Source organism: Colossoma macropomum, unplaced genomic scaffold, assembly GCF_904425465.1.
Source record: "Colossoma macropomum unplaced genomic scaffold, Colossoma_macropomum, whole genome shotgun sequence".
NCBI lineage: Eukaryota > Metazoa > Chordata > Actinopteri > Characiformes > Serrasalmidae > Colossoma > Colossoma macropomum.
The window spans coordinates 23,179,277-23,206,592 of record NW_023494784.1 but is presented as its reverse complement, the minus strand read 5'-3'; the positions used below and the strand labels follow the sequence as shown (position 1 = coordinate 23,206,592).

General features: G+C 39.8%; 1 protein-coding gene across 7 annotated transcripts; it reads right to left on the bottom strand.

The window, feature by feature from the left end:
* Positions 1-1,182: 1,182 nt before the first annotated feature.
* Positions 1,183-25,491, bottom strand: zmym2 (zinc finger, MYM-type 2). 7 transcript variants are annotated; one of them, XM_036557674.1, is made up of 25 exons: positions 25,073-25,491; positions 20,155-20,196; positions 17,732-17,797; positions 16,757-17,618; positions 15,760-16,048; positions 15,489-15,651; positions 13,254-13,466; positions 12,343-12,490; positions 11,033-11,148; positions 10,701-10,820; positions 10,376-10,526; positions 8,412-8,584; positions 7,981-8,146; positions 7,843-7,877; positions 7,569-7,710; positions 7,347-7,474; positions 7,007-7,169; positions 6,229-6,366; positions 5,547-5,659; positions 5,116-5,299; positions 4,312-4,463; positions 3,687-3,801; positions 3,141-3,383; positions 2,408-2,543; positions 1,183-2,265 (listed from the first exon to the last, which is right to left on the bottom strand). In XM_036557674.1, exons 4-25 carry the CDS (start codon positions 17,601-17,603, stop codon positions 2,079-2,081), a joined length of 4,122 nt encoding a protein of 1,373 aa, XP_036413567.1. In that variant the 5' UTR covers positions 17,604-17,618; positions 17,732-17,797; positions 20,155-20,196; positions 25,073-25,491; the 3' UTR covers positions 1,183-2,078. The 7 variants fall into 7 exon arrangements, 6 of the variants coding, with proteins under 6 accessions (XP_036413567.1, XP_036413485.1, XP_036413409.1 ...); XM_036557592.1 differs by lacking the exon at positions 17,732-17,797; XM_036557516.1 differs by lacking the exons at positions 17,732-17,797; positions 25,073-25,491 and adding an exon at positions 24,056-24,122.
* Positions 25,492-27,316: the final 1,825 nt, after the last annotated feature.

The window sequence follows — 27,316 nt, the reverse complement described above, 5'->3', positions numbered from 1 at the left end:
TAGAGTGTAAATGATTCGCACATCACTGCACTTTTTTATTGACACTGCACAGCGTCCCAACTTTTTTTAGAAATTCCTGTGTGGCTCACTTATAATATCCTGAATTATAGCTGACATTCTGCACTTTACTGTTATACTTACTTCAAAATCTAGTGTGTTGGAGTACAGACCTAAATCGCTGTTTACAATACACTGTTCATTAGTGAACCCTGAAGTGACCATTTTAGTGTTGAGTTCAAGTGCATGTTCAATATGTGTGGGATGTGATGGAGTGCTAAAGAGATTCAGTATGGTATCTCACACCTGCACTGTTCGCACACTGACCAGGACCTATCTGGTTTCTAACTCATCATTGCTGTCTGTGATCAGCATTCCAGATGTCAAAGACTTATGCCAGTCTTCCACTCTCTTAACATTCAGTCAAGAGGAAAAATAAGGTTACATTTGAAGATAAAACTGTTGTTGGAATAAAGAAGGGCTGTTGGAAAGGCTATGACAAAACCAAGTTAGGAGTCAATGTGTTGTAGAGCTTACCATAAAAGAACAGCTTCCCTTCAATAAATGGTGTCAGAGGGGTTCAACAGTTCATAAAGATGAACAACGCAAAATGTTTTTTGTCCTTTTAGTGTGAAGAGATCTCTCACAATAAAGTCTCAAAAGTCACTCACACCACTTCAAGGTCACATACCAGCACAAGCACGTCCACACCTCCTTCCCTTTTTTTGCTCACACACTTCAGCAGACTATGAAGATCTATAAATAACCCAATACATATCACAGCTTGCATGTAAACCAAAGAGGTGGATGTGTGGCTCATGCCAAACCCCCCAGAAACAAACCAAAAAAAAAAACCCCCAAAAAACAAAAAAAAAACAAAAACAAACAAACAAACAAAATAAAACAAAAAAACAACAATGGTTGGGCTTTGTGAGATGAAGAAATTATCTTTGCATTTTTATTGGTAAAAAAAGACAAATAAAATAAAATAAACAGCCAAAACGCCCAAGAAAACATAAAAACACTTCTGTCATGCTATGTCATGTCATAAAGCTGCTCATACCTTGCATAATCTGTTAGGATACTACTCTTACTGAAGAGCCGCACTGTCCTTTGCAGCCCCACAACGAATTCCAAATGTTAAAATTTGACGTGCTCTACCAAAAACAGAACGTGACTGTGGAATCAACACTGCACTTTTTGAGAAGTGCTTTGTTTATTTCAAATGAAATAAAGAAACAGCCAAAAGTCAAAAAGAGGGAGGGAAAAATAAAACACATTGGGAATAAAAATAAAAACTGACTGATAAATGACTGTTGAAAGGAACAGCTTAACACTAGGAGGTTCAACACCAACAAAAAACCCTGCTTCATATAAACCTGATCTGCAGTCCACCCAAACTCCAAAAGACCGAAGCAGAAGAGAGAGACAGACAGACACGGATGGGCGATCCAGGGCTGCAGCAGGTTTTAATGCTCTTCAAGAAGGTGAGAGAAATGGCACAGCGTCCACATACACACACACATACGCACACACACATACGCACACACACATACGCACACACTGTCCTCTCAAAAAGGACTCGACAATCAATCACAATCCGCAATAAATAAATATTTTATCTTAAGAAGGCTTTCATGGGTTTGTGTCCAGGATGATTTTTTCCTTTTTGTTTATTTATAGTATTTCAGCTTGTTGTTAACGCACACACTCTCCACTTCTCTCTAACCCACTACTTTCAGAAATATTTACAAACCACAGCAGCCCAATCTGGGCATAGTAAGTAATGCTACATCACATACACGCAATTCCTAACAAATGAAATGAAAAGAAAAAAAAACAAAAAAACAAAAGCAGCAGTCTATGGGTCGCTCTTCATGTAAAGCACCGCTTCCATCGTCCTAGGACTTCTGGAACCACTGATGTAGAAATCAGCATTAGGCCTTAAACCTCTTCAAGACCTGACGTACAGTATTCTCTTTGCTTATAGCTGTACTGGGATCAGTGTGTTTAAAGGGACAGTGAAGTTATGTAATGCAGAGGGTGCTATGGTGGCGTAGGAGTCCTCAGTTCATCCAGCCTTAAATACCCTCCTCTTCACGGACGCTCTCTCTGTAGATGTCTTTCACTAGGAGGACTTGAGTTAGAAGGCCCTCTAGGACACACTTTTCTAGAGGAGTTGAGCTGAACCACAAGGGACTGTCTGATGTGGAGGAGACGTCTGGCTTCACATAGAAAAAATCTGTCCTTTGCCTCACAGACTCCGGGCTGAAAGGAAAGAACAAGAAATGTATTATTCAATGATACTCATGAGTTGCAGGACCAATTAAAATGGGTACTGCTTTTCTATAACGACCATGCACTGTTTCCCAGAATTAAGGCGAAATGGAGTTGGTTTTAGGCAACTCACCACTTAGACAGGTATAACTCATACAAGCGACACTCTGGTTTCTTAACAGGACAGCGAGTGGGGCCTCCCGAACCATCGTCCAGCTCAAAGTTTGAATCGCTACCCTCTTTACGTCTTCTCTTACTTCCTGTTGATTCTGTTAATACAGATGGAGAGAGAGAGAATTATCCATTAGATGGTAGACAGTAGGGAGGCCAAAATTAATGGTAGGTAAACCACAAAGAGGTCATGGGGTATCAGGGGCAGAGGCCAATTCATCTAACAGCTAGCTTTCTCATCCATGTTCGATTCTCTCAGAACAAATTTCACTGTTCATTACAAATACAAATAAGGGTGTCAAAAAGGGTTCTTTAGGGCATTGGCATAAAAAAGAATTCATCACATTGAAAGGATGTTTTGATCAAACATTGTGAGATAGTAACCCTGGCACTTTAGGTCAATAATACGGATTTATGGATGTTAGGTTTTCCATTCTGTAAGGTAAAATGCTCAATTTACAAAATAATCAAGACTTTAAGATTTTAAGAGAGCAACCCTGTTTAAAAATTGAATTAAACACTGAACTGGAATTCTCCTTCAAACTTAAATATGCAAAATATTCTGCTACTATATTTAAGAGCTCAACACAGTAAGCTGTGGGGAAAAAAAAAAAACCTTACAAGGCAGTATATATGATCTAAGAGCTCCAGTGATTCTCAAAGCAGATGTTTCATGTGGATGGAGCAGAACGTACCATGCTGATCCTGTGAGATGGAGGGGATGCGTATACAGACGGTGGTCTCGTGACTGTGAGGTTTGGAAGTGCTGGGGCCGTAGACATTGCCAAAAGAGAGGCGCAAGTGCTGCTCGACAGTGCGCAGGCCAAAGTATTTAGTGTTGAGATAGACGAGCGAGCGCAGAAGAACGGAAGCGGAATGCTCTCCCAGCTGCCGGCTGCTCCACAGGCACAGCTCTTCTACGCGACCCCACAAAGAACCTACACATGGAATCAGCACCATGAAATTTTCTTGGTAAAAATTGCAAGTGAAGCGAAAATGAAAGTCATGACAGACATTAAACATTAATAGTAAGCAATGAAATCATCAATGATTAGTTTCTCAAATAACAAACGAATAAATGATAAACAATATGAATGTGTCCTCATAATTGAATTGAGTCATCACCTTTTGTTCAGAATGTGAACAGCAATAATTATAATCATTGGACACTTTCAAACACAAACAATAAAAAAGTACACAAACAATAACTACATAACTGCTGAAACAGAAAGCATTTTTACCATCAGGAAGAACACTGGGTTGCCAGTCTTTCAGAACCTTATTAAGCTCTTCTCCAAACATTTGGTAGCAGGAGTCATTGAAGAGGTCATCTGTTCTTCCTTTGTCCTGCAAATGCTTTAAACAAACCAAGACAATTTTAGAAAAGACAAATACAAAAAGGTCTGTACCACTCTGAAAACGCTGCTGATTATGTACAAATGTGTAAAAAAAAAAAACTGAGGCGATGAATTCTTGGCCTTTCTCTTCTTCCCTTTCATCTTCTGTCTCTTTCTATCTGCTCCTCTGACTCTCCCTTAAGAGCCAGCTTTCTGAGAACTAAAGGAGTCTCCTTCCTAGGAGCATCCACTTCATGCCACAGTCTGGAGCCAGACTTCAATCAGAGCAGCCATTACATGCCAGTGATGAATGCCAGAGCTGACTAGCAGCATATGACTATGAATGCAAGTCTGTGCACTTGAGCACAAATAACAATGCTTCCCAAGCCTGAATGAAATGTAAATAAAAGACCCAAATGACAAAGTGCTACACCAAATTAAAAAAGCATTAGCAGAAAGAAAGAAAAAAAGACAACAAAAAAACAAATACACAAAAGGGACATGAACAGTCCTGAACAGTTTGACTAACCTTCTGGATGCCAAGGCAAAGGTAGAGAATGCTATCTGGAGCATAGCGCTCCCCATTGGGCCGACGCACTTCTTTGACAAATTTAGCCAGAGCCTGGTTCAGCTCTGCTGAGCTCAGAGAGAGGAGACTGCCTTTCAAGCGAGCTGGAGTCACTGCACAGACACAAATGAAAAAGTTCTAAATAAACTCTACTATTTTATGCTTAACAGAAGCAATCAATAGAGATTAAGCCTACAAATATTACTTTCACAATTATATTGATACACAATATTTCCAAAAGTATCCACACACCCCCTCTAATTAGTGAATTCACAGCACAATGCAGTAGAACTGCATTCTCTGGAGTGATGGAGCATCATCAAATACCTTTGGGATGAGCTGGTGGTAGTACCTGACCTCACTAATGCTCTTGAGGCCAAATACAGTCAGTCAAAGCAAGGTTTGTACAGTTAGTCTAAAGCTTTCCCAGAAGGGACTTTAGCAAAGGGATGACAAACACCCTATTGATACACTTGATTTTAAAAGAAACTTTGGATGAGCAGATGTCTACTGGACATATCGTTTCCAAAGCACAAAAGACCCTGATTACAATGCAAAGTCATTGATCAAAAGGAAATAACAGGTGTCCTCATAACTTCATGTGGTCAACAACACTTGTTTCAGAATGTGAACAGCAGTTAAGTTATAATCATTGGACACGTGCGTTGTATTTGCAAAACTTATTGTCACACTGTAAGATACTTTTCAAACAAAAACTAAAAGTGGTTGTAATAGGGTCCATCATGATTTGGTGAAAGCTCTCACCTTGTTTGAGGGAGTCTTTCCCTTTCAGGCCAGTGGGCTGTGCAGCTGATGATGCTGTCCACCTTCTCCAGGCGTTAAGGCTATACCTAGAAGTGAGGGGGAAGGAGCCATCCGCTGCAGTGGGGTCTGCTGATAAGGAGGAAGCTGGTGAGGACTCCTCTTCCACAGCTCGTCGCTTGTTGCCCTAAGCCATTATTAAAACGCAGAAATCATTAATGTTAGGATTAATCGGATCCAAGTTAGATTTCAGTCTTATAAGTCTATAAGCATAAACATTAAATTGTGTTTAAAGGTGACCATAACGACGTGTAATGTCCTCATATAGAACCTTAGCAATCACTTCAGATCAGCATGTGAACAGCATAGTGTTTATAATCATAGGACAGCTTTTAAGGTTAATGTTTAAAATGGTCATGGCATGTTCTGAGTACCCTTCTCCTGGTTCTGGGGCGGGGGGTCTCCTCTTTCTCTTCAGCAAGGACAGGGGGAAGCGTGAAGCCCATCTCTGCATCCAGCCCCTCCAGCACAGGTACAGGCTCTGAGGCTGGGGAAACATATAATTAAAAGAGTTAGAGAGTGCACTTGCTGCTTCACTGTTCAACAGATTCACTAGATTATAATTGCCTACTTGTTACTCAAAAGGGGATTAATTATTATTACACAGGCTTGTTTGAATTACAGGAGAATGGCAGCCTCATAAACCAATTCATTTCTCATGCTCACATACAGACTCACACAGACACACACACGTCCCACTGCATGACTGACAGGGTAACGACCACAAATAGCCAAAGAAGAATTTAAATCCAAGTTGCTCTACTCTGTAGTTTTCTATATATACACGTACACATCATCCATGTGATCGTAACATTATGCAACATTCAATGACAAGCAAGAAAAGATAGCAACACAAGTAACACATGTGAAGACACCAATCCAAAATGGAATGTAAACAGTGAGCCAAATCAACAGTAATCCTTCATAACTAAGTTACTGTTCTGTCACTGCTACTTTAAGGATTATGGGCCTGACAAGGAGAACATGATCAGAACGTTGCACAACTGACATTTGTACTGCACATGTTCTGTGTTATAACGGCTCACAGTGTACTACCTAGAGGAAAGTCGTTTTCCAGGTCCAGGTCTGGCTCGTATTTATCTTCCTCTTCTTCCTCTTCTTCTGAACTGCTGCCACCACTCTCACTCTTTACTCTCTCTCTTTTCACTGCACCACTCTTTTCACATTTGATATCTGAGAGGAAAAAATAGACATCACAGTAAAATGTTATTTTTGGAATGTTGATCAAAGAACAGAAAAAAAGATTTTTGGATCAAAAGTCTGGATCAACAAACTGTACTAACTGTATTAATAAAACCCAAAACAACAAACCATGTGACAAAAACATAATGAATTTAAATGTTTTCTATAAAATCCTGAACTATTTTAAAAAGGTTAGATTTTGTTTCCCAATATTTAGGAGACGTTATTCTGACAAAATTGTCAATGATAGTATTTCAGACTTGTTCCACTTTGCTACATCATGTATGAAATACTAAATTTATTGCTTAAGTTTATTATTTATTTAGAGACTGAGGTATTGCCAACTGGTGCTAGATCGACTAAAATGGAGAAAACAAACCTACAGACCTGTAAGATTCTTTAATCTTTGCTGGAATTAGGCTCCATTAAGATTAAAACACAACAAAATGCAGAGAGGACAGAGGTCCACAACAAGGTCCTCTAAAATAAGTGTTGACTTGCATTCAGAAAGAGTAAAAATATTACTAACATTCCTATAAGTAAAGATCTGTTAAATCTTCTGACAGAAATTACTCAAAACAACAACTTGCTAACTTGATAAAATAAATGGTTTCTAAAAGGAGCTTCGCACCAGAGCAGTCAGGTTTCTTTTCATCCTCTGTGATCATTTCAGCCATAGCTAGTAAGTCAGCCTCCAGAGGATCAGGGGGGAAATTAGCTTTGAGCTCATTGATGGTCTTGACAATCTGCTCAGCACTCTGTAGTGTAGTGGGCAGGAACACTGGCACAGGCACCTGAGAACAGAACAGGGATGGCACAATTCACCTTCATTTCATCAGGTAACATTAGTATATATCAGCAGGGCGATCTTGTCTGTACTAAATGGTATTAGATAATCCAATAAAAGCCATTTCAACAGCAGGGGGAGTCTTGCCTGATACAGTGTCAGTGATTGAGATGAAATCTCTTACCGGTACAGGTACTGGAACAGGTGTGGGTGTGGCCTGAGCATAGAGATTCATGGGTAATGGGACATAAACAGGAACAGGTATTGGGACAGGGACGTACTCCTTCACCAAGCCCTCTAAACCTTCCTCTTCTGTGGAAACACAATATAACAACTGTATCAGTCTGTGTACACAATATTATAGGACATGGTGTATGTGCGCTTCTCACAGTAAGAAATGCTTTACCTGTCTGCAGTGGTTTGCTCTGCATATGAGGCTTGCAATAGGTGGCCTTGGTCATAGTGAGGGGTTTACAAAGCACAGCTTTGTTCTTCACATCTTTAGGGATCCCTCCTCCAGCATATGACACAGGTCCCTGATTAATTAACTGCATGAAAAGAGAAATAGGAATTTATAGTAAAGAAAGTCAATAAAATAGAGCAGATCATTCTGACTGTTGATGGGATTGTTTCTCTTGTTTTCCATCCATATTAAATAATACACCATAAAACTTACTCACCGTAAGCTTAGATGGATGGGTCTGTCCTCCAAGTCCTATTATTAGACAAAATGACATTTATAAATAATCTTAAAATGTACATATTCTAATATTCAAAAGGAATCCACATTTCCTGACTTTGTTAGCATCGCATCTTACCTACAGCTGCGTTTTCAGGGCCTTTCTGTGTTGCCATATTTGGCTGATTTTGTTGGCAATAAAAGCGGAGGAGACACTGCTGATCACAGAAGTGCTTCATCTCTGCACGCCACTGCACAGACTCTGTTAGGTTCCCCTGTACCTTACAGCAGTCGCAGCGCGCCGCCTAGTGGACAAACAAGAGAAGCACAGATTTTACACATTTGAAGTCACTCCCAATACAACTGGACTATGTCACTTCTAACACAACTGGACTTATATATATTGAAAACTGGCAGTGCACAGATCCCAATTTTTGTGTCCTCATACAATAAAAAGGTATCAACATGATGGTTCAGAATGTGAACAGCAAATAAATTATAATCACAGGACACTTTGGAAACAGAAACTCTGTTAGCACTACTGCAAAGAAATGAATATGAATTGCAGACCTTGTAGTACCACTCGTGAAACTTCTTTGCACAAGCCTCACTGCAGAAGTCCCTGCTGACCCCGTCTATCTGTTTGGTAATAGATTTCTTGCACATCTGGGTGCAGTGGTTACAGGTAACACACTTCAGGCCTAGACGGCGTGCAAAGTCCTGCTTGAACAATAGCTTGCAACCTGTGCAAAGAAGGTAATGGGCAAGCAGGATTAGACTGTAATTCCATCACACTTGCAATACAACCACTGATCTGACCCTACAATAAATAACAAAACTAGCTTACAAGCCTAATATAAACTACAACCCCATTTCTTAAAAAAGTTGCAACACTGTGCAAAATGTGAATAAAAACAAAATGCAATGATGTACAAATAATTTACACTCTATATTCAACTAAAAATAGTACAAAGACAACATATGAAACACAAACTGAAAAATTTCATTGTTTTCAAAAAACAAAATCACTTTGAATTTGATACCAGCAACAAAAAAAGTTGGGACATGGGCAACAAAAAACTGGTAAAGTTGTGTAATGCTAAAAAACACCTGGTGGAACATCTCACAACTAATTAGGTTAATTGGCAACAGGTCAGTAGCATGACTGTGTGTAAACAGAGTCTTTTAGAAGTAATGATGAGGAGGGGTTCACCACTCTATGAAAGACTGCATGGGCAAACAGTGCAACAATTCAAGAATAACGTTTCTCAACGTAAAACAGCAAAGAACTTGGGGATTTAATTGTCTATAGTACATAAGATCATTAAAAATTCACAGAATCAAGATAAATCTCTGTATACAAGGAACAAGGCTGAAAATCACCACTTGCTGTCTGCGATCTTTGGGCCCTCAGGTGGCAGTGCATTAAAAACAAACCTGATTCTGTAGTAGGAAATCACTACATGGGCTCAGGAACACTTCCGAAAAGCCACTGTCTGAACGCAGCTTGTCACTGTATCTTAACTGTAGTTAAAACTCTACTATATGCAAAGAAGCAACTGCATATAAACAGAATCCAGAAATACTGCTGCCGCCTTCTCTGGGCCCGAGCTCAATTAAGATGGACTGAGGTAAAGTGGAAAAGTGCCCTGTGGTCTGATGAATCAAAACGTGAAATTCTTTTCAAAGATCACAGACGCTATGTCCTCCATGCTAAAGAGGAGAGGAAGCCTTCAACTTGTTATCAAAGCACAGTTCAAAAGCCAGCATCCATGATGGTTTGGGGGTTTAGTACACATGGCATAAGTGAACTGCATATCTGTGGAGGCACCATTAATGCTAAACGATATATTCAGGTTTTGGAGCAACATATGCTGCCATCCAGACGACGTCCTTTTCAGGGAAGGCCTTGTTTATTTCAGCAAGACAATGTCAAACCACATTCTGCACGTATTACAACAGCATGATTCCATAGTAAAAGAGTCCAGGTGCTAAACTGACCTGCCTGCAGTCCAGACCTATCACCACTGAAAAGATTTGGCATATTATGAAACGAAAAATATGACAAAGGAGACCTTAAACTGTTGGGCAGCGGAAATCCTTGATTAAGCAAGAATAGGAAAACATTGCATTTTCAGAACTACAGCAATTGGTCTCTTCAGTTCCCAAACTCTTACAGAGTGTTGTTAAAAGAAGAGGTAATGTGATACAGTGGTAAACATGCCCCTGTCCCAATTTTTTTTAAACGTGTTCCTGGCATCAAATTCAAAATGGACATATATTTAAAAAATACAATTTCTCAGTTTCAACATCTGATATGTTGTCTTTGTACTAGATTCAATTAAATATAGAGTTCAAAATTATTTGTATATAATTGTATTCTGTTTTTTTCCACATTTTGCACAGTGTCCCAACTTTTTGGAAACAGGGTTGTAGTAGCTTTCACCTCTAAAGATAATTAAATGGCCTTATTTAAAAACGGCAGTGGAGTTCTAATCACAGGACAGAAAGAATTAGAAAAATGACAAAAGTACCTTCACTACAGAAGGGTCTTTTGACCCCTGAGAATTTAACCGTCTCATGAAGCGTTTTCTCCTCCTGACAATACTCGCAGAAGGTGACAATGCAGTGGAGCTTCTTATAATCCTCACAACATGTCTTACTGCAGAACTGGTACACTTTATCCTGAAAAGAATGAACAAAGTCATATTTGAACCTACTTTTATGAGTTTGATCAAATGTAAAATAAATGCCACATTAACTGTATAAACTATCCACATGATGAAACAGTAATGATTAAAAATCATGATCAAACACATTTAGTGAACAGAGAAACAACTCAGTTTTTTTAGTCCTCACCTCCCACTCCAGAATCTCTGGCTTTAGACTGAAAGAGCCACGGCAGTAGTTGCATTTCAGCTGTACGCTGGAAGCTGAGGCAGGAAGCTGACCATTGGCTGATGTTTGAATAGTGGCACTCTAAAACAGAAAAATGTGTGTGGCTATCACAATCTCTAATTGTAAATGGAACCAAAAGAGCCTGAAAATGGCTTAAAGATTCTTGTATTTGTGATAACAAATGCAAATTTACTCAAATCAAAAAACTTTATAGGTTGTTTTAAGTTTATATACTGAGAAGTAACTACATACTCAGTTACATATACACAGGGATGTTGTTGTAGTGCATGTACCTGGAATTTAGTGACACACTGAGAGCTGCAGAAGTTTAAGACTTTCCCTTCAGGCAGTGTTGCCTGATACTGAGGTAATGCATTTCTTTTACAGAAATGACAGGAGGGCTCAGCAACTACAAAAAAAAAAGTTAGAGGTAGAATCAACATAAGTTAAATACATTCCAAACACTGCAGTCAAGTAGCCATGTTTGACTATGACACCGTTTCTAAAACACTGCTACTATCTAAAGAAAATCATCTGCACTCTTTACCTGACATGAAAACAAACGGTGTAGTGTCTGGCATGGTATGCTAATGTATATCATAGGAAAGTCTGCATAGTTGAAGGCAGCACAAGTTGCTGTTTTTAGGTCATGTACTGAGAGTGAGTCAGCACAGCTGTTTATGGATAACTCCATATGAATGATAAACACATAGTTTAAATTTTTTTGAAAAAAGGGGAAAAAATGGCATTTTTTTTTTATATTTGCAATGGGCAAAAGCAAAAAATTGGCATACAGATTTCAAGTGGTTCCCCTTTAATAATTTCAAAATCATGATTTAGACTCGACCAACCTTACATCTGCAAGGACTGATCTCCAGACACTGTTAATTTAACATTCAGGGACATTCAGCTGAGACCAATGTCTTATTCACAGTGGGGCCTTACGAATATCACATAAAATAAACACGAAAATGACAAATTTCAAAAGAATTGCAATACAAGTAATAAAATTCATCAACCTTCATACATGTTTAGTCTTAACCAGCATCTGAAAAAAACAAAACCTTCTATATCTTTCATGGTATAGAGTATATAATTTTAATTCATATATTTACTAAAATGATTATGCTAATGCAATTTATTCATGTCTGAACACTGAAAGCACTAAATACACGTTTTCATCGAAGTGCTCAAACATAACAGCTTCATTTCCTTCTGTACATTCTGGTGCAATAAGCAGTACAACAGCTGGTGTCAAAACATCCTTATTCTTTGTTTTTCTGGAATTGCTAGTGTAGTATCACTGGGCACTTATACATCTATGCAACCAGAAAATGTACACCAAGTTAGTGTATTCATGGTAAAACCTGCAGTTCTTTTCATATGGACACCACTACAGTTACCTTACTGAATAGCATTCATTTTAAGAGATTAAGAAAAACCACATACATATACAAAACACTGGCTTTATTATGCATCCCAAAACACACACTACACCCTCAGCACGATCACAAGGCTGCTCTGTGCACACCGACAGGGAGATCACTATGTGTACTGACTATGAGATGGAAGCAGCGGAGTTAGATCTTGTATCAGTACTTACTCTGAGCAACAGCGGCGACTTTGCTTTTAGTCAGACAAGCTGCAGAACAATAAGGCTCCATGATTCCACTGGGTCCAATTCCATGAGTGACATCAAACGACCTGCACATCACTTTACAACCACTACACTGCGTCATCTTTCCATGCGTCTGGGGTAAACACAAACATTTAATTCAGCTTAGCAATTAAAATTTAAGGGGTTCAGTCTTAAACCCTGTTGAAGGAAAATCACTGCCTGCCTGACCCTGACAAAATGAAAGACAATGGTGAACTGCATGGTGGGAATAAAGGGCCCATATCATAAAAAAACTGAACTACCCTCCCTTTTTTTGTAAATACCAAAGTTTGACGTAGCATGTAAACACTGTTAAAGTTTCAAAGCATACCCTTCACTCCCCAGTCCATACATAGAACTAAGCTGGAAAGACAGTCTGTTTTGCATTGTTTCTGTGATGTCACATAACTGCATGTCTATATCTGTATTTATTCTACAGCAGTTTAGCTCCTCCAATTCACACTCAAGTTACAAGAAGCGTTTCCGTCATCATCACAGAGGTCATTTACATATATCAGCCATAGAGGAAACAAACCAACCAGTTTAAATCTAAGGGGTTGGAAAGTGGTCATGTAAAAATTAATGTTTTGGTGCCTTAAACCACATAAACATAAGAGGATCTCAAGGGAAACTTTAAATACAAGAAAATGTAGAACATGAACACATAACTGCATGTTCTACTTTGTCCAAATCACAGCTAAGAAATGTATGAAGTAAATGATGCAGCCTTTTAATTCATGCTAAACTGACAGTTTCTGGACTCTGAATATTCACAAGGAATCTAATTTAAACACGTTTTCATGGATAATATCAGCAACACTACTATTCAATAGGCACATTTTGGTAGACTAACTTACCTGCTTGTAGTCCCTGACACAGTTTTGACAGCAGAACCGCTTCTGCTGCCCATCAATTAGTAAGAAGTGATTTGCTGTAGCACGACTGGGCAGGTAGTTCCCACACTGCTCACAGCAGTTCATGATGAGCCCGTTAGCCATACGGTAACGGTTAAAGCAGGCGTCACTGCAGATCTTATGGGTGACGTTTTTGAAGCTAACCTCATGTCGAATCTGAAGATGATATAAATGAGACAAAGCTGTTTTAAGGTTACACAGCATTGATTATATTATAATTATATATTTACACTGCCCAAGTACAAGCTGAGAGTTGATAAGAGAAACTACAATGTTTTAAAATAACTAAAAATGTGTGTATTAAAAGGGGAACTCCACCGATTGTTTGAAATTTCTCCATATTGAAATGGTTAAGATGTAAACAGAGCCATTCAGAGTGGCATCTATATAGCACCAAAAACAGCTCTTCTATTGTTACAAGCTTGACATTGCAACAATAGAAGAACCCTTTTTGGTGCTATACAGAACCATTTTCAGAAAGGTTCCACACAGAACCATTCACAGCACATTCGCCATCAATCTGAAAACCATTTCACCATACAAAGAACCTTTTAAACATGAAACGGTTCTACATAGAACTCATGGTTCCTTTATAAAGAACCATAAATGGACCATCTTTTTTAAGTATGTACATCATATACAAGGTGCTGCAAGGCAAACTAGTACCAAAATAATTTTTTTTTTTATTTTCTTTTTTACGTAACATTATATTTAAAAACAATGTAAGACATTGTGTGCTCTAGTTTCTATCACAAGTACAACTAACCATTTCACAAACACTCTAAACGACTTTGTCTACATCTGGATGATTAAATTATGCAGAATCATCAAAAGTAAAAAATCATGCAATTCATGCAATACAGTATAAATCTCATCCTTAGAGATGTACAAAAAAAACAAAAATCATGCAAAACTAGGGATGCATCAATACCTATACCGTGCTCATTTACTCCTATTTGACTTTGCAAATATCCAGATACCAACATCCTATACCAGCTGAAGCCATGTGACATAAGCATACACCGCCACACTAATGAACAGACGACCGAAGCTAGCAGTGAACGAGGGTCTGTGCACACACTGAAGTGTTACTGACTGTGTGGCGGTCGGACACAAAGCCATCAGTCACATTCCGCTTTGGCGTTATATTCCCACCAGGAATACACTGTGCAATTTTAGCTCGTTTTAAACACTCACAAACATAATCACAACCACTTCACCAATTTGGGTGGAAACACATAGGCTAGCAAAATGGAGGAGGCTGACATTTGTGGTATTAAATCAGGACGTGCTGTCTTTACTCTGTTTGACTGAATAGAACATAAACGTTAATACAGTGATAATTTTTATGTAAAATAGGCTGCAGAAAGACTGTAAAGTCCTACTGTCTATATTTCTCTGCACAGTACGGTCAGCCGAGCTGCTGTAGCTGAGTTTCTGAGCGTGTTTCCTCAGTAGTCTGTGCTAAGCGTGTTATTTCGAATTACACAGCTTCCTTGATAATTTGCTCGTAGACAGAGCTGTATGTAGAGGTTGTGTTTTGTGTGGCAGGTCAGTTGGACAGAACGTTTTCATTTAGTGTGAATATATAAATTGTAGGCTTTGTCCATATATGATGGTCTATTCAAACATACAATGCGAGTTACCAGATAGGATTTCTAAAACACAGTGCATGTCTGGCTTTAGAGGACATTCCACTACAGCTCATCCAGCTAAACAAAAGGCTTCAACATTCACGTAAAACTCTAAGTGAGCTCCTTGGATACATTTGCCTTAGATGCGATTCCAGCTACAGAGGCTGTGGTTGAAAGAGACAGATGAGGAGCACAAGAACAAAACTATGAAACGCACTTACAGCTGTACAGAAGCTCTTTTCTGGCGCAGAACAAAATTCACTCTTCTCCTCTGAAATACTACTTGATCCAAGATACTCAGTTTAACAAAGCTAGCTAATGCACATTATTTAAAATCAGCTAGATTTTAAAGATTTAATTATTAAGGTACATTGCACTCGCACACTAACGACTACTTAATTCCAAATTGGTTAAGCTTAGGGTACGGTATGGGGTTCGTTACTACTTGGTCTGAAAAAAAAAAATGGTATTGATGCATCACTATACATAGAAAAAAAACCCAAACACATCAAATTAAAACCGTTAAGACCTGCTACACTCTGACCTCTGTGAGCTTTCCGCAGACAGTGCACTTGGTTTTGAGAGCGTTCTTCGGGGGGTTCTGTTTATTTTCATATGCAGCCAGGCAGCCGGTGCTGCAAAACTCCTGAAATGATTCACTCGAGTCCACCTGAGCCACAATTGTTCCTTTCATACTAGTTATGTCCCTGGTTTAAAGGAAAAATTATAACTAATTAAATTAAGCATGTTGGAATCACAGCAGTCAGTTAAGAGAATACATTCAAAGACAAAAAATTTCACATTTCAGATCTTACTTCTTGCACATGGTGCAGCTCTTCCTGGGCGTGGGCTTATGGGAGAAGGCAGAGAGGCAGGTGGTGGAGCAAAACAGGTGGGAGGAGCCTTTGCGCTGATAGGCCGTTTGGCCTTTCTTTAAAGGCTTCTTACAGTTGGCGCAGGTGACCTTCATGGTACGTGTGGGTTGTTGGGACCCTGTGGAGGACTGACCAGGAGGTTTGGGAAGAGAGGCTGCAGGAGAGGGAGAGTCCACCCCTGGCTGTTTCTGATTGCGAGGAAAAGATGCTGACTGGGAGATCCAAGAATCTGAGGAAAAATTCAAATGAAGTTTAACTGTAATTTTTTTTCTCCCTATTCGAGAAGGTGCAATTCCCTAAAGACATCACAACTACTTATAAAGTTCAGTGAACTTCAAGAAACAAAGAGCAATTTTTCAGTTTCACACTACAAAGACAATATAATTAAGGGAGTATAACAATGAAGAGCAAACTGAAAAAGTATGAAATCTAAAATTGTCTACTTATTCTGAACAAAAAAATCTGAAACATGTTCAGTTTTATATTTGCCTACTCTGGTTGCCTATTCTAGTTAAGTTAGCAAATACGAACACTCCCAGTAGATGATCTACTGATCTTTCCATGTGACTACTGAACCTCATTTGGATATAAATATTTTAGAGTACATATGAGCTTCAAATAAAACAGGTTCAGCACATTTCAAGCAGCACAAACAATAAACAAAAATGATGACAAAAACCAAAAATGGTGTCCTGTGCTCAAAAATGCCTTTGCTTTGGGAACATATGCTCTTCATTAATGTATTATTATAGCAGCACTAAACCAATAAGCAGGTTTAAATCAATAATCTTCCAACATCAAAGTGACAGACACCCTCCATTTCCAGTGACTGCAGGGCTTTGCTAGAAAACAGCTATAAAAATTGCAAAAAGCCAAAAACACAAGTAATTAACATAATTTACCACAGCACAGAGAGAGTGAGATAAACCAACATTACCAGATCTCTGGTGGGTCCCCGTCTCTCCATTTTGAACTGGCTGGGCGGCTGAGCTAACCCGTCCTGGGTTAAAAGTGGGTGAAGGTCTGCTGGCTGATCCTTGGCTCTGCTGGGCCTCTAGGTTCAGGCTGAATGCACTGCTGATCTGTAAGCCGTTTTCTGCTGTCTCCACCTCTTCCATGCCAGAGTCTGCTCCACCATCCCCCTTCAACGATGTCACACTTGTGATCTTTAGGTTCATACCCTCCTGTGTACACGGGGCTACGGACGTTACTGTTGATGTTGACATGGCAACCTCTGATGAACATGCCACTCCTAATGTGGTAACGCTGGCAATTTTGATTTCTGAGTCAGGTTCTGTGCTACTCAAGGCACCCCTGGTCTGACTGACCACCAGTGAGGAAGATCCTCTGTGTTCAGAATCTTCCTCATCGTCTATAACAATGGGCTCACTCTGGCTTTTGAGCGCCGTGGTAACGGCTGCCGCAGAGGCAGCAGCAGCTGCAGAGGAGGGAGGAGTGGGAGCTTTGGAGGATGCTGTTGCTGTGGTAGCTGACTCCACACAGTCTGTGGTTTTGGCAGCAGCGAGGGTCTCGACAGGTGTGGGGGTGTCGGAGGGGGTTGGCGGCTGCGTTCCCCCTTGAGAATGTGCAGGAGGCCCCTCTACTAGCACAACATCATCATCATTATCCTCTGGAGCTTTGGGCAGGTCTGTTGTCATGGCACCAGCTCCACCTTGATGCTGCCCATCTGAGGACGGATCTGTTGAAGGTGTGGTTTCCATGGGCTCCTCCTCCTTCCTTAAGGCCTCCTCTGCATCTGCTCTGGGTTCCAACTCCCCATCCATCACTTAGGTAACCACCTGTTGGCACAAAGACAAGTGAGGAGAATGACTAGAAAAAAATGCTTGTCTGTAAGAATAAAAATGGTCCACACAAAATCCAGTTATTATGATAAAGCCCAACTTATCCACACCTCGTGAGAAGAACTCAAGTTCCAATTTGACAGCAGCCATTTTCTTTAGCATCAAGTGCTAAATTTCTGCAAAATAATATTATTGCTAAGGTGGTTAATAGGGCTGTACGACAGGTCATAATTTTATTGTTATTGCAATACGACTTTTTTTTAAGATTAAGAGACACTTATTAGTCCCACAATGGGGGAAATTTCACCTCCACATTTAACCCATCCGTGCAGTGAAACACCACATACACGCTAGAACACACAAACTAGTGGGCAGTGAGCACACTTGCCCGGAGCGGTGGGCAGGCCTATCCGCAGCGCCCCAGGAGCAGTTGGGGGTTAGGTGCCTTGCTCAAGGGCACTTCAGTCACGTACTGTCAGCTCAGGGGATCGAACTGGTGACCTTCTGGTCACAGGGCTGATTCCCTAACCTCCATCATTACAGCAGCGATGCAGAACATATCAAATGACCTCATACACGCAGCTCTAGAGAGACGCCATTACATTGCTGGCACAAACTGTTAAAAGCCTAATAAGTGCTTCCCTGTGCTGGGATTAAACGCAGTTCTCCCATGCGGGGAACTTGTAACTTAACTATTTGGCTATAGAACCCATTACAAAGCACACACGTGCACACCTTAAAAACTGCTCTATTCTGAACTACAGCTGGTAAAAAGCTAAAACCCAGAGAAAAACAAACAGATCCAAGCTAGTCTGTGTGCCTTAGTATAAATCAGGCCTGACAAATGTGTAGTTTAGACGAGCAGTTTAAACCAAGAGTTTCAAAGTGCATCTTTGTCCAGCCACTGCTGCTTATTCGCTCTGCTAAACTAAAACAGAATTAGCTAAGGAGCAGACAGAGATGCACTTTTTGACTGCGATTTTAATGAAATATTAGTGTCTAAACATGCCGAGTTGTGAGTAGTGTTTTTTCTCTCCTATACTTGCACCTGACTGTGGCGCTGCCTGCTGGGCTTGGTTTTACATATCACACAGGAAACCGTCTTCTTAGACAACTGTTTTTATAGTTTAGATTTTTTTTGTTTTTTGCATGATCTGGTAACATCCCGCTATCTGTATTTCCCTCTTTCAGTCACGATGTAAAGGAAGAACAAATGTCATCAGGCCAAATAATCGATAACTTGATTCACTGTCAATTTTTTTTTTATTATCAATGTTATTGATAATGTAGACAGCAACCTTGGTTACTTGGCACCTGTGGTAATAAATGCATCAAGAGGGAACCCTTCAAAAGACTATAAGCCTAACTTTACTATGGAACACAAGTCATATGAGTAATATATGCTAGATACACAAGGCTGACCATCTGTACTGATCTGTGAGATGTACTCATGATTACTGAATGATTACTATCATCTATCAAATCTGGTCACAAATCAAAGAAACAAAGGCAGTTTCAATGCAAAGTGCTCGATAAAGAAAATCAGAATTTAGCATTATAATATGCCTCAGTGCATGAACACTGGATTGATATATGCATTGATCAGAATTAATATATATATATATATATATATATATATATTTTATTATTACTCCTCAGCTGCTGAAAAACAATCACAATCATACAAGACACTGACATATACACACACGCCATCAGCCATGGAATGGTTGGTCATCCAAGTAAATGAATTCCACTAGTTATACTTTATACTTTGGCAATATCATTTGTGAATTTCTTTTGGTCATTTCATATACTGTGGCTACAGATGGCCCTGGCACGCTCAATGGAATTTGCTTTCTGCTTCTGTTTTGCTGTATTCTACACATTGAGCCTGATGTGTTTTCAAATGGTATCAGACCTGTACTGGAAAAGTTACTGGGTGCTGTACCCGTCTTAATACTTGACATGAACAGAAACAGTAAATATCTTATCTAATATTCCTTATAGAAACCACAAAATAGTTCCAGGTGGCCAAAATTTTTACTCTCACTCTCATTTGAACACGTCTACAGTGACCGACAAGAACAGAACAAACGTTTTTAATCACTGTTTCTCATTTTCATTAACATTAAAATTATCTGTAAAGTCCTACATTTTGACATCATTGTTCTTGGTCAACATTCAGGTGAAAACTGAAAGTGTCATTTTTGATCATTTCTGCCAGAAATCTTCCAGTGCTATCATGCTACAATCCTAACTCATTACAAGACAGCTAGGGTTGCATGATGAATATCGCCCACAACAACAAACCGCCAAATTATTTCACATTGTAGACTTGTGAATGACAGATTAGAAGAGAGAACTGAGAGGCAGTGAGCTACAAAGAGAACACATATGAACAAATAACTATGCCAGGTTCTCTTAACCCACATTTTTGTTGACATTATTACACTCCATCTTCTCGATTTCATAACTCAGGAATAGCTTATTGCACAGAATTAAAACGCACCCAGTAACAATCGGTAACACTTACCCTTTCTAAATATGGCAGTGGCATCATCATGTAGCAAAGCATCTGTAAATAATGTGGTTTAGAAAAAGAGACCAATGTTCAGCATTGCTTCAAAGCACATGTACACGTGTGTGCGCGCACAGTGGAGCAGAAAGAAAAGAAAGAAGGATTAGTGCTTGGCGACAATGATAAAATTCAATATTATAATATTTTCCAAATTTATCTCATACCACAATATCCAGTTCATTTTAGTTTGCATTAAAAAAAGTCATCAGTAAGAAACTCATGCCTCCTGAGTACTGATACTAAAAGATTGTCTTGTAATTGTGAAATATTCCGACTAGATTATTTTGTATTTGTCACACAAATGCTGGTTTTACACAGTGAAACTTTCATGCAACTTAAGTCAAACCTACATGACACTAAACAGCATAAGTCGCATAACAAAGCGCCCTGCAACACACTTGAAGCTCAGCTGCAATAGCTGCAAGCATCTCAACTTTGTGAAACAAGTTTCACGAAACAGCAACATCACGCTGACACATACTTCAAAACAACCAATTTTACAGAACAGACAAGAAAATAAAACAGAAGATAGTTTATTGAATTAGTGAATGAAAGCCCCCCCCCCCCCAAAAAAATGACTCAAAGTTGGTAGTCTTTAATTTTGTCAGTTATCTGATCTATGACCATGAGATTCTCAATGCTAATGTATCTGTAAACAGCTGCATTAACTAACCAGCAAACAGTAAGAGCTGTTTAAATGGCTCATTGCACCACCATTTATTCTTCTTTGTTAGCTTGCTGTTGTCATGATGTACGTATCTAGACTCATTCACAACAGATGGAAAATTATATATATATATATATATATATATATATATATATATATATATATATATATATATATATATATATATATATATATATATATATATATATATATATTGTAAGGACCCTGGGTAGACAGACAGACAGACTACCTAGGGTCCTATGTACCCTATATATAACGATTCTACAAATCTGCAGTTCAGTTCAGACCTTCACTTTTGAGCAACCGTTCGGTTTCATGCCTTGTTTTTTTTTTGTTCATTTTTGGGGGGTGGAGGTGGGAAGTAAATAAGAAAAAAACCAAAAAAAAAACAGGAAAACCAGCATTTATCAAATCGCCAACAATTTGGAACACGATTCTCCAAATCCACAATTTAGAAACATCCAAACAAAACAGTGATAACACTAAAGAACACTAAGGAACTAAGGCTTTCTAAACATAACGCCATTCTTTAAGTGAATTCCCCAATGACTAACAAACATCTTTAAGTGATGCATAACTCTGAAAAGCTTAGAATAACTTCTCAGACTTAAAGCTAGTGTGTCTATTCAATTTGAAATAATATTGTCATCATGGCTCGTAAAAGTCTGTTAACCATGTTTTCACACCATCATGCAACACCTAATGCACCTTTTAAAATGAGACTAATGTGCTTACTGAAGGGTTTATTGTAGTGTTGCACTAATACCGATACTGGAACTTAAACACAGTATCAGTATTGGCGATGGCGATAATGATACCTTTGACTGACACCACGGAGCAGTTCCTGACCTGAACGGCTGAGCTGCTTCTTTCAGTAATCACTCATCTGCCACTGCGTGGTCACTTACAGTCTGAGTTAATGTTCCTGATAGCGGAAGGAACCGCCTGATTCTAGGTGTAATGATAGCCTTTAGTCTCGATTTAGCATTTAGCATAGCAGCCCTCTAGCCGGGCCTGTGAGTCCAATAGCCCCACCTGCGGTGTACCTCCATTGGACAGCTGCATCGCTCAGCAGCGGGGACTCGTGGCCCGTCGTTTTAACCAAACCAGAAAAACACCGAAAGTCGCTAATCCTGACAGCGTGAACGACTGAGATATTTACTGAACTGACTCTATAATCCAACAAGTAAATGTCATCTAGCCAAACTGAGTGTGTTTTATTTGTGACGCAGAACACAGATTTGCCCAAAACAAAATATTTAAAAAAATGTAATTGTGTAAATATCAGGACTATCTGTAAGTGAGTTTGATTAGATAGAGTTAGTATCGGTACTCAATATTGGCCCATACTAAAGGATCAGGTATCGGTATTGGAAGAGAAAAAGTGGTATCGGTGCATCAACAAGACCTACTAGTAGAAGGCTGCAAAGAGTCCTGCAAATATCATTGCCAGTCACACCCCAAAAAAAAACAAACAAACAAAAAACAACAAAACTAAAGGACTCTGATCTAGAAGCCCAATCTTTCCTAACTGTTACTCAATTACTAAAAGCTTCTTTATAGCTATATACATCTATTGATGCAGCATAAGCAACGACTCCTGGTGGCAAACTTAAGGCCTTGAAGACACAGGCCCACTAGAAAAAAGCTCTGCAGTCTCTGGCCTTTCGCACATCCTCGGGCTGAAGAGGAGATAAACTCTGGCCCTGTGAGCGGAGTATCATAGACTCATGAAGGCAATATAAGCACATGCGCCATGCGCCTACAGTCTCGATGCATGTGCTAATGGAGGTGACTGGCAGGCAACCCAGAATGAGTCTACCAATACGGAGAAATGCGTACATTTCACACAGTCAGCGAAGTATGGCAGTACGGTTATTGATGAAAAAACGCAGATGTTCAGGCTGTACCGAGTTCTTTAATTCATGATGCGGTCGAGCAATTCTAGAAAATGGTACCAACACAGGCTGTATGGACTCAGGAGAACCAGGGCTGTGTCCTTGACTATATACTCGAGTAAAACTTGCTCAATTTCATACTGGACCACACAGGCTCCTCTTACTGCTGTCCAGGGACCCGGAGCACGACGTCAACACAGCTTTCCATTTTTAACTTCATTCTGAAAACTTGGGGCTAACTTACTTCGCCCTGAAAGCACAACCTGCGACACACGGAATCAACGTAAGCCTATAGACGGAGAAAGACTGCAATTTAAAAGCAAGAACTATGAAGGTGTTCAGTGTGATCCCTGTTCCCACCCCTGGCCTCTCTTGCGCATGCAGCCATTGGATTAGCGTCGAACTGGAGGGAGGAGAGCCTACCAGACTGCGCCATTGTTATTACAGGAAAAAAAAATGTCGCAAGTTATTCACAAATAATCGTCTCACCGATACAGCTGATCAAGTCCACAACAACACCATGAAAGAGCAAGTCCAAGGACTTCCATTTTCATAAACCATGACAAATTTAAACTCTTTTTTTCATGGTACTGAGGCCACATTAGTAGCCAACCAATCAATGCTACAAAACCATAACAGCACTCTTATTCCTCACATTGTGCATTTTACATTACTTCAGATTGAGTTAGCTGTGTTCTTACACTTGAGTGAACGTTTAATTGGGAAGTTACCCCAGAGCTTTTACCCCAGGCAATCAAAAGTCCATACACGTGGCTACCTGAGGGGGCGCTATACAGCTTAGAGCATCAACTATAACGCCTAGCTACATAAATTTACCAAACGGTCAAAGCATTCTCAGCAATATTGAGTCGAGGAGGCATAAAAACAGTACACAACAGTCAACAGCAAAGGAAAATAAAGGCTGCTAACAGAGCAGAAAATTGCCCCTCAGTGAGTAGCACTGCCTCACGTCCGCCATTAGAGAGCGAGCGAAACAATACGCGAAAGCAGAGGAGGCAGCAGCACCCAGCCTGCCACGGCGGAGAGCGAGCGAGAGAGAGACACAGAGAGCGAGACAGAGAGAGAGAGAGGGGGAGAAAATCTCAGGCGGGGTAAAACTGCCTGCCTCTCTCCCCCGGTTAAATTAGACCCGAGAACAACGCAGGTGACTCAAATCATTCCTTTAGGACCGGCTACAGAGTGCAGGCAGTTGTGGAAACTTTGGCCAATTAAGCAGAGTATAGCATCAAAACGCCAGTGAATTTCTTACCGGAGTAGAGCTGGAAACGGTAGAGCGCCAGTTTTGTGCCTTGACATAAATTCAGAGGCGCATGCGCGAAAACGTACAGACGTTCCAGGCGCGTGGGAGGAGGACCGTGCCCGCGAGGGCCCTCGCTATCGCGCACGCGCACTGGGTCCGATCAACTTAAAAATTGAAACCCCACAACTGGATATATAAGTGTAGCCTGTCTAATGTGTTTCTAGTGCGCTACAGGCACACACTGTTATTATTATCAAAGATTTCATCACCACCACAAATCAGCCGAGTCCAATTACAGCTCCAGTTTGTTTTACCTGTAGGTTATAACACAAAATTAGACTTAACTCAAATCGAGCCTTCACTTTTAAGTGTTATACTGTTATTTAGTGCGCTCTAGCAGCCGATGATCAGCAGCCTTCTGCTGAGACACAAACCTCTGGAACAGCATTAGTTAAGTGTTTGTTTGTTTATTTATATATTTATTTAACAGAAAGAAGCTACTGCTGAAGTGCACTACTTGCGATCAGCACTTGATCAGAAAATGCTAAAAATATCTTTCTTTGAAACACACTAGCATCTATCATGAAAGCACGAATAGTCAACATGACTAACTACCTGACTAACCAAAGTCTCACATCTCAATAAGATTTTAATCTACTGAATGGTGCTGAGAGAGGAAAACCAACGTGCACGTGCACTCAACCACTAAACTGTAAGGGGGTGTCAAAACATGGCGACTGAGGTGCAAAACTGTGAAAGAGGTTAAAGTAAACACGAAGCTGAAATCGGCTTCCTATTGCCCAGCTTCTTGTTCGAATTTTCCCGTTCCACCTTAAATGGCGCAGCAGTCGGTCTGGCGCCTCTATGTAACTACTGGCGCCAGACTGTAACTGCTGCGCCATTTAAGGTGGAACGGGGAAATTCGAACAAGAAGCTGGAGAATAGGAAGCCGACTTCAGCCTCGTAGAGTAAACGGATTTAGCGAGTCTTTCACGTCAGACACTGTTTTGTATTACACGTACATACCTTATAGTTTTCTCTAAAAACGATGGGAGGTGCCTCAAGGATGAAATCTCTCACGTTCAACAGGCTGTAAGACTTTCACTCCAAACCGAACTGTCGCAAAATCATTAATCAAACCTGACGAGCAGTCACGGACACTAACGAGAAGCTCACTTTGTGGTTATATGACAATTCAAAGACGGTTCAATGCCGTCTTTTTGATGGAAATAAGAGTAGCCTACCGTCTCTGTACAATATTTTTTACATGCTACATTGTACTTTTGCCCTTCTCCGACTTAACCACGAGATTAATACTTGCCACCCGTTTTCACTTAATTACGCTATATTGTCTATTTATAGGCCTATATGCGTATATAGCCTATGTTAATCGCCAACACATCAACACCAGTATCGTTTAATCAGTCATATGGTTTGGGACTTTTATTTTGACGACGCAAAGGCTCATTCACGGAGTGTGTCGAAGTGGTTTTGAACGGCTCCTTGAACTTAACAATTAGAGCCGATTCATTCGGAAAGAGCGGTTCAGTTCTTAAATCACCTAGTTTGGAAGGCTTTGTTGATGACTACCAGATTTTTTTACTTTGCTATCTGTGGTGATGGTTTCTAGTAACGCCAGTTTAATCTGTGCGTTTTCTTGTCTGCACAGGTTGCTGTTTTGCGTTGATTCAAGCTTCTAATGTTACTACTTCCACATATGCCTTTGCGAGAGAAAAGGAAGCTGAATGTCCGATGTTCTCGGTATACAAGATAGGTTAAGTGTCATTTGTAAATCTCAGTTTTGGATACGAATATAGCGTGTACAGAAAACACACACACATGCACACATTTACTAAACCGCTTATCTATACAGAAAACAGTCGTGTTCAGAATCACTGAACATTTTCTGGGAAAGAGGCTAATGTCGGCACACCGTTTATATAATCTTGTTTGTCTAAGTATGCTGATTTTTGATTAATAGTAGCAAATACTGCACACATGCTCAGAGTAGACGAGAAAAAAATGGAGGGAAACATGCACTGCAATTTGGGCCTCAAAGAGTCGACTCAGAGCCGAAAGAACCGACTCTTTTGACTCCCCCATGAATAACCAGCGCTACTGCACGGAGCAACGCAGGCCTTTCTTCTTCTCTGTGTCAGACTCAAGGCTGTGAGCTCTACTGCCACCTACAGTACCGATCAACCATACAATCATCTAAAACGAGTCCCTTCAGCATGGCATACAAAGAACTGGTGAAGATAACGTACAGTACGAGATTTTAGACTTCTCTTTTCCTAATCCCTCCAAAATGATGGCGAGCGAGAAAGAGATCACACCAGTCTTTGATGTATTGCTGTCTTTCTACCGCGTGGAGCTTTGCAACTTAGTAGGCTAGCAGCCTACAAGAGCAAAGGCCTGCGACCACCATTTTGATGAAACAGATTTTCCTGGTGCCTGTTGCATATTTATTAACTTATTAAGTTAGTTACATTTCACAATTAATCAAAATTAAAACACCGCTCTAAATGCGCATCAATTTAACTGTTATTACATTGCAATATCCAATTAATTCATTCTGTACCAAAGGCGTGCTACAACCTGAACATGCACGTAATGGATGCTTTCCATCATTACATCTCCTTCATTTGGAGATTCAGCACAGGTGCCCAAATTTCCAGGCTGTTACTGATATGAGCCATGATTGTAAGTTTTATTTGGACTTAGATTTACTTGTTTAAGCTAAGACAAATTAGTTTTACCCTCTCTATGATATATATATATATATATATATATATATACATACATGGGCATTACTTTACCAATGCACATTACTGCTACGTGGATGGCCTGAGTTTATATCCCTTATATCACCTCTTATCTGGATGGACAATAATCTGTTCATTCATAGCATTTCAACTGCAGTTCAACTGAACATTTTCCACACTTCTATTGTTTTGTTCTTTAAGATCCCTTCTATAACCTGTCAAATTATTTTAATGCATTGCCTTAATTTCCAAAGATTTCCAAAGATTTCTAGGAGTATAACAATGCATCCTGACATTACAGTGCAAATTGGTGGCATGTCTACTGCAAATGTACCAGTTTGTAAACAGTTAGCACAAATTAACAACTCACTCCAGAAGTACTCCTGCCTCCCAGCTCTAGGCTAGCAAGTTGTGCAACGTTTAAATTTTGGTCAAGATGTTGTGAGAATATCTAATTATAAATCAAATCAAATTATGGACTGAGTGAATCGTTACAGGGAAAACA